General features: G+C 37.8%; 1 protein-coding gene across 1 annotated transcript; it reads right to left on the bottom strand.

Annotated features, from left to right (window-relative positions):
- Positions 1–1210: 1210 nt before the first annotated feature.
- Positions 1211–7565, bottom strand: LOC306854970 (neuronal acetylcholine receptor subunit alpha-4-like; the record flags this gene model as incomplete). Its single annotated transcript, XM_079393319.1, has 6 exons — positions 1211–1336; positions 3386–4769; positions 6461–6570; positions 6710–6754; positions 6933–7084; positions 7508–7565. The coding sequence occupies 6 exons, from the start codon at positions 7563–7565 to the stop codon at positions 1211–1213; spliced, it is 1875 nt and encodes a 624-aa protein (XP_079249445.1).
- Between the last annotated feature and the right edge of the window lie 1149 nt (positions 7566–8714).

Genomic DNA, 8714 nt, shown 5'->3' with positions numbered 1-8714 from the left:
ATTAAAAAATGGCAAAATTTGAACACTGACACGTTTCATACCAGAAGTAACCTGTCTTGACTGTCATCACATTGTCAGTGTCCTCTTTGCTAAGGGATGTATTTTTCACAGAAAAGACAGAACTCATCATTTTCTTATGAGAAAGTTTCAGCTTTCAAATTGTCTTTTTTTTTATTTGTAAATAAACTTTTTAGAAGAATATATATATATATATATAAATTTTTTTTAATGCAGTTTTGTGGCTCTTTCAGGTGTCATGACAGATCGCTGTAGCGCCTCAGTTCAAGCGGCACATGAACCGATAATCTCTTTATTTTAACCGCACAGAGTAAACATGAATAAACATGAGAAGGTAAGACGTCAATCAGTTCAAGTTCTATGATCGGTCAGATCGCCTGTCAATCAAATTCCCAGCGAAGGGTGAGTTCTCAGAATAGGGGAAAAATATTAATGTAAATACATCTGTTCCATTGTAAACCATAAGGTCGATGTATTTTTTTGTTTATGTCTATGTTTTAGATATTTATATAGTGACAGACTGAATCAACTCAGTTTTCTTTAAAGGAAGGTTCCAGGTGCAATTTTACTGCACACAGACTGATGACCTCATATGACCTCAGAAGACTCGGAATATAGAAAACGAGTCGTATGTGGCACTTTAAAAATGCTTTTGTGCGCTTTTTAAAGTCATGGTTCACTTAAATATGATTAATGATGAAAAAAATAGTATGAAAGTCAATGGGGACCAACTGTTTGGTTACCCACATTCTTCTAAATATCTTTTGTGTTCAGCAGGAGGAGGAAACTCATACAGGTCTGAAATAAGGGTAGTAAATTACACAATTTTCGTTTTTGGGTGAACTGTTAAATCTCAAAGCTACATTGTATTTGGATGGAAAAGAGCAATCCTCTTTAAAATTCCTCCATATATTCAACAGAATAAAGAAAATCATTGATTTTGAAAGAGTAAATGTTCACATCAGTTTCATTTTATTTTATTTTATTTTTCATTCACTTGCATTTAACCCAAAACAGTCCTTTAAGTGCACAGAATCCCACTATTAACTTCCTGTTACACCGAGAAGCACTGACATTAAACATCACTTAATTTCCATGACAGTGAATGTTTAATGAGGTCACTGAAGTCAAGTGTGATTGACAAGGCCATTCCCCACCCACACAGAGCCAATCAGAGACTCCACACGAGGATCTAGATCATTCCAGCCAGCCACGGTGGGAGGAAGAGTCCGACGGTCCCCAGAATGCACACCAGCACAAACATCCAGAGGAATATTCTATCAATCACCATGGCAACATATTTCCAGTCTTCCCTCACCTGGTGGGAAAAAAGGAGATTCATTCGTTTCAGATATCATGATATATTTTCCACTCGTGTCTTTCCCTCTCATAATTGATTTTTTTGGATGGCTACTTTCCTGTGAGAGAACAGTGTTTTCTGTTTTTTGTAGCGTAGCAAGAACAGTGATAAAAAAAAAAGAATAACAATATCAAAGGCCAGTTCAAAGTGCCTCAGCAGAACTTGAATCTAATGTTTCATGGTTTTTATTGCAAGTTGTTCAATCCTGGATACTCTTTACAGTCTGTTTACCTTTAGAGTTCTTTTGAGTTTGTGTTTATTTGACTTTATTCTGTATTGCATTTTTTTCCCAGGAATACATCAACCAAAAACATTTATTTACTCACCCTTACGTCATTCCAAACCCATATGACTTCAAACAAGAATGTAACCATACAGCAGAGTTTTCCTGCTGTTTTATATCTAATCTGCAGCACGACTGAAGAAATCAATTTTACCTGAGCTGTGAATGTTAGTTTGGAGTTTGTATTGAATTTGATTAATTGAAAAGATTGCATACGGCAACAAAATGGCACAATTAATAGTCTGATTCAAGAACATAAGAGCGGGTTCATTTTAGTGACTCATAAATACATAATGCATTCAGGGTAGTCTGATTCCTTAATGAATAGGTTGGTTGTTTTAATGAACAGTTTGCAAAGATGAGTTACCATAGTCATTGTGACTAACTGAATAACTGAACTGAAGTGATCATTGTTACTGAATCAAAATCTGACTTACTAACTTGCCCGTTTTTTCAACGATAAAACATGTGAAATGTTTTGTAAGATTTTCAGTTCACATTTTCAGTTTGTTGTTTGTCACACAAGCTTTAGTCATATGGACTACTTTTGTGATTATTTTATTGTGCTTTTTGTTATTTTTTGGATCTTTACAGGCCTTGGGCAGTTTGCTTTTGTTGAATGGAAAAAATCAGAGTGAACTTGGGCTGTCAAGTGATTACAATTAAATGATGTGCCGATTAATTGAGATGGTCCTCGCTGCAGAACACAAGATCCAGGGGGCGTGGTTGGATCTAGATCCAACTCCTCCCACCTTACATAGACCTAAACCTACCCGTCTCCATCCCCTGATCCCTAAACCCACCCATCCCCACCCCTAAACCTACCATCTCCACCCCTAAACCTACTCATCTCCACCCCCTAGATGTGGATCCAACCCCGCCCCTGGATTAATTAGTCCCGCATCAATTTTGGCTGAAGAATTACCCCCCCAAAACATCCTTATTGTGTTACAAAAAGTAGCTTTAGAAAGAGTGAGTGATTCAGTCAATCATTCAACTGATTTCTTCAGACTGATTGAATAAATCATGAAGCAAGTGTTTTTATGAATGACTCACTGAATCCTTGGCTCACTTGATTTGTTCAAAAACGTGGATTCATTCAGTAACAAAACACTGTTGAAAACACAAGTAACTATTTTCTTTGGCAAAACTGAGAAAAACAGACAATATTGACAATATTGTGGAAAAAAATAATGACAATGATATTGATAATGATATTGACAATATTGTGTCTAAAATTTTACATAATATTAACATCTTGCTGTATGAAATCAATATCAGATGTGCAGCTGAGCAGATATTTGGGAAAACACGCGTGTTCATGTAATACTGCTAAAGACAAACATTTCTTTAATTTCTTTGCCCTCATTTCTTGAATTTTAAGGGCGCATAGCTACATTCTCATAGGCTATATCATGCAGTCAGTCATCTTCTGCATCATCTTTTTCAACAACTGCATGGATGACGTACAGATCTGGGCCGGGACGGGGTGCATTAAATGTGTTAATTTTAACAAGTTATTTTTTCCATTAATTTTCTATTTTCCATCATATGAACGTGTTAAATTGACTGCCCTAATGTTGACAATTTTCAAAACATATTTTTTTGTGTTCCACCAAAGAAAGGAAGTGACACAAGTTTGGAATGACATGTTGATGATTAAATGGTGACAGAATTTTCATTTGTCCTGAAGGTGAATTACTCTTTTAATACGTAAAACTTACTGAAAAGTCTGAATCCTCTGCTCTCAGATGGTCAGCAATGTACTGAACTCCTTCCAAGGCTTTGAGCAGGGACTGCGACAGATTGCTCCCCGGCTGCACTGCGTTCAGATCAGTAGTGCTCTCATTGTTAGAGCTGAAGATCTGAGCGTTGGACAAGTTATGTCTGGTACACCTCCCGGCTTCCTCGTGATCAAGCTTCTGCAGACTCGTCCCCTCAGATGCAAGACAGTGTTGACAACTCCCTGCTCCCTGAACGCTCTCTTTGGCTTCCATGAAGACACTCTCTGCACTCTGGCCTTGGATATCACAGTCTGTACACTCGGCTCCTTCCTGCGGGATGGTGTGTAGCAGAGTACTAAGGATAGTATCTGGAAATGAAGTTGTGCTTGAGGCAAAGATGCTGTTTGTGTATGCACATGTATAACCGAGGGCCGGCGTTTGAGTTGTTTGCGACGTTTCCTCTTGCAGGATGGAATACTGGCTGCTGGGAGAACTGCAGAAAAGCATGGGTTTGGGGGAAGAGTCCCGTTGAATTTGATCCAACTGGGCAACCGAGATCACGCCCAAATGGGGAGTTTGCGGAGAAATATCCAGAATGTTGTTCCGCAGAAACATGGACTGTGACGCCATTGGCTTGTGCATCATCTCGATCAGTTTCCCACAGTTCCTCTTACCCGAGGCAGGCGGACGTTTCATGAACAGGTAACGGGGCACCAGGTGTAGAAACAGCTGGCGGACCCAGTGTGGCATGCTGTGCGTGCGGGACGAACGGTGGTGGACGTTGAGCACAAACACAGTGATGATGATGGAGAGAGTGACGAAGATCATGGTGAAGAGGAGGTACTCGCCAATGAGTGGGATGACTAGCGAGGTCGAGGGAATAATTTCTGTGATTAGCAGGAGGAAAACGGTCAGAGAGAGGAGGACGGAGATGCATAGCGTGATTTTCTCTGCACATTCTGAGGGAAGGTAGAAGACCAGCACCGTCAGGCAGGATATAAGCAGGCAGGGGATGATTAGATTGATAGTGTAGAACAGAGGCAGGCGTCTGATGATGAAGGAGTAGGTGATATCTGGATAGATTTCCGTACAGCACTCGTACTTCTTGATGTTGTAAGTGCCGACGGCGTTTACTATGACCCACTCCCCGCTTTCCCAATAGTCCATCTGGTCTACGTCACTGGCCATGCTGACCAGGTCGATCTTGGCCTGATCGTACGTCCAAGAGCCGAATTTCATCTTGCAGTTCTGCTGGTCGAAGGGAAAGAAGGTGACATCGATGCTGCAGGAGCTTTTATAAATGGCAGGAGGTTTCCATTTGATCCTGCCGTTGTAAAACACCTGGGCTTTAGTCAAGTGAGTCACCGCAAAGTCTCCGTCTGCACTGCAGATTAAACACAAAACTGTCAGACAGATCCTGCAATGAAATATCGGTGGAGCAACGTGAAAGACAGCTTTATGGTGTCAGTGTACATCACAGTGAGCCAAACCATCAATAAGCTGTGATGTCTTTGACACAATTGTTTAACCATTCAACTTTCAGAACTTTCTTCCTAATAGTGCAAATATATTGGATCAAGAGAATTTTAGAGAGTTTGTAATTGTTATAGCTTCAATATTCACAAAAAATGCAAATGTGCAATCCGAGCTCATACAGATGAACAGTTCTGTCATTGTTTGTCAAGTTCCTCAAAGTTCCTCAAACCCAGCAGGCACAGGACGTCTATATAACGTCAAGGTGACGTTGGACAGACATTGCAGTTTGGTTGAAAATGAAAATCGGGTTGACGTTAGTATTTGACATCAATTTGATGTTGATTTAACATTGGATTTTGGTTACGCAACCTAAAAACAACAAAATATCAACGTCAGCTGACGTCTGTATTGGACATCAATTTAACATTGATATTAGATGTTGAATTTACATTGAATTTCATTGACGTCGCAACCGAAATTTACCAAATATCAACGTCTTATGACATTGTGTGCCTGCTGGGAAAATACACGTTAATATTATCACATCATTGGACTAAAACCTTCTGACTTCACTCACACAGCATATTACAACTCCCAAAAAAAGTATATTGTTTCCTCCCACTTTGTTACACTTGTGATGTTCCTGCTCAAAAATTACTGGCCTACAAAAAAAAAATTCTTGTTATGCTGTATCATTTTCAAATATAATATTGAATTCAATCTTTTTTATCAAATTGTTTTCTTTCAGTTAGCACAAGATTTGTATTTTATTTTGGAACTGATTGATCATAGGCCTGATTGATCTGAGCTTATGAAACTCAGTTTTTAATTATCCATTAAATTATCCATTTTAAAAAGCCAAAAAGGATTTTTAGCACATCATTTAATAAATAAACAACAAATAGCCTAAATTATATGGTTCAATTATTTTTCACTACACGCCATATTAACAACCATTCAGTAATGTTTATAATTTAGTTAGTAATTTAATTTTCACTTGACAGTACGTCAATGAAAGTAACGGTAACTTTGTTGAAGTGAGTCAGATTGTTTGTTGAGTCATTTCCGAGAACGACTCTTCAGACTGATTCAATCTGCTAACTACTGATTTCACGAGTCTTTTTGAAAGATTCTGTAAGAGAACCGCCTCAGAGTCACTTAAGTATTGGAGTCGAACTGCGTGAACGAAAGGCTTATTTTCTTTTCATTATTTTGTGTCACGTTTTTTCTATCTCATGTTCACTCGCTTGAACCTGGTATCTTATAAAGGCAGCACAGATCAATATTCATATCAGACCTCACAGTCTAATTCCCATGTTTTCTAGTTATCACTACATGAACAGAAGACATACAGAATTAAGATTAAAGGGGGATTAAAGAGTACAAATATTATGCACCCGTTTCCTCTGTAAGAAGCACCACATCACCCTGAGGAAAAGAGTTAACCGTTAACAGGTACCCAAAGTGCTGTTTGCCTTCAAACATAAAAATGTGAGCACCTTACAATGTTGGAACTGCGGGAGGTTAACAGTGTTTGAGGATGTAGATTTTTAAGAAATGGATTTGGCTGAATTCCGTATTGTTAAAAGCCTCACACACTTGTTATAGAGCACGATATCTGGTCTCCAGATGATCTCGGAGGGGATCCTGATGGAGGTGACATTCTCATACTCCTCTGGGTTCCAGCACAGCTTGTAATCGTTCCACTCCTGCAGGGAAACATGTGCGCTCATCACTGCTCACAACCAGCAGGTATGACAGGGGTGGAGAGTGAAGCAACAAGAGCCCAGTTCCAATTAAAAATCTCATTAATGCCCAATTATGGGCTGTTTTTTTATGAAAACCTACCTGCTTCACCCAGACGTTTGTGGTCATCATCTGATTCTTCTCATCCTGGTTCATTATGAAGCAAAATAGGACATCCATGCAGAAGAGAGTAATAAGAGAGGTGTGTAACTCTACAGTGAGCATACTTTGCACATTTTTAAAGAAAAACACAGCATCGTTCACTTTTTTTTTTTTTTTTTTTTTAATTAGGATGTTGCTGTGCTGGAGTGGATCTGAGACTCACCACATCAACGAGCTGAGCTATGGACAGGCCAAAGTGGACCAGAACCACATCTGAGATGTTTGCTACTGGACGAGAGAGCTTGTTGTAGTTGCTAAACAAAGATTGGAGGAGTCTTTCTTCTGCGTGGGCACGAACTGGAGTGCTGGAAAACACTGGTGAGAGGATAAAAAAAACTAAGTTTCCACAGCGCTGGTTAAATCTTCTCTACACCATGACAATTGGATAAAAGCTGTTTCCATTCCAAGCAATCATTTAACATGCAGAACATGCCGTTTATTATTATTTTAGTATTATAATCAAAATTATAATTAATGTTAATTCTGTTATTATATATATATATAGTATTATTTTATAGTATATTATTATTATTATGGTATAGTATATATAGAATTATTATTATTATAAGTATTATTTTTATAGTTTTGTAGTTTTTTTTGTCTTTTTGTTGTGGCAAAACAGCCCCTGAGATGCTCACACCCACCTCATTCACACTGCATCGATTCATAAACAGGAAATCAGGTATTGTGTAACTGCAGCGAGTTACTTATAAAGTTAAACTGAAGGTCAGACTTTACCATATGCCAGCTGCCGACAGACAGAAAGAAGAAAGAAGACACTCCACGCTGCTCTCATCTTGTCCACCTGATTCCAGATGATAGCCCACTCTGTAAGAATTTCGCCACTTGAACAGAAAACTATTTCTAGTTATGCTAATAAAAGTCAAAATTCCATTTTAAAAAATCTCTGAAAAGACCCATAGATCATCTATCCTTAAAAAACCCAAAAGTGAAAGTTGAAAACAGACACAAAAAGTCATTCAGTGTCCAAACCTCTTGTAAAAGTGAGGAGTTCCTCAGAATGCCTCTCTAGCTGTCATTAGACTCTTTTTCCTCCCCTTTCTCTCCTACCTTCTCTCTCTCTCTGTGTTTTGCTGTTTCACTCTCAGTATGTCTCCTCTCCGGCCCCTCCACCTTCCAATGTCTGCCTATTACACTGAGTAGATGTTATGCGCTGGAGGCTGCGCCTTATTCATGAGAATGTCACACAGAGAGAGAGAGAGGGCAGGAAGATATTGATTGAGGACAAAATCCTTAAAATTATGTGGCTAAATGCCTTATTTAAAAGTTCTTGATATGTTTACATGAGCATGAATGGTTTTTAATTGCATTTCCCTATTAATTTAAGATAGCAAAAATCCAGGATCAAAAGAGCAAGCAGGTGTGCGTGAAAGAGAGAGAGGATGGAAAGTCAAAGGAAAGGAGACGTAAACAGACTGAAATATGTCTGGAAGTGATCTAGCGGTGCAGATGAGCAGTGGCAGCCAAACTCAGGATGCTTTCTGCCTATTAATTACTAAAGACGCTCAGCGTTTGTCCCTGATAGGATGAGCTTGTGCTGTTAGACTGTGTGCTTAACATTTATTTATCCGTTAGTAATATAAATAGTTCATTCAAAAATAAAATATCTTATATATATTAAAAAAATACATTTCTTTTATTCTTATGTCTATTTTATCCCAAAAATGTTGTTATTATTAATGTATTAAAAAAGATTATTAAAAATGATTTTAATTTCATATATATATATAATTTAAATAAAGTATAAATGTATGAAATTATTATACAAAGTCTTGCATTTATAATATATGAAAATATATTATATTAATATATAATATATACTGTTAGTATCTCCCCCACCCAAAAATAATAAAATAATATTATTATTATTATTATCATTATCAAATATTATTACAATATTAAATTACTATACAAATTATTACAA

Source organism: Barbus barbus (assembly GCF_936440315.1).
Source record: "Barbus barbus genome assembly, chromosome: 35".
NCBI lineage: Eukaryota > Metazoa > Chordata > Actinopteri > Cypriniformes > Cyprinidae > Barbus > Barbus barbus.
This window is presented reverse-complemented; position numbering and strand designations above follow the sequence as displayed.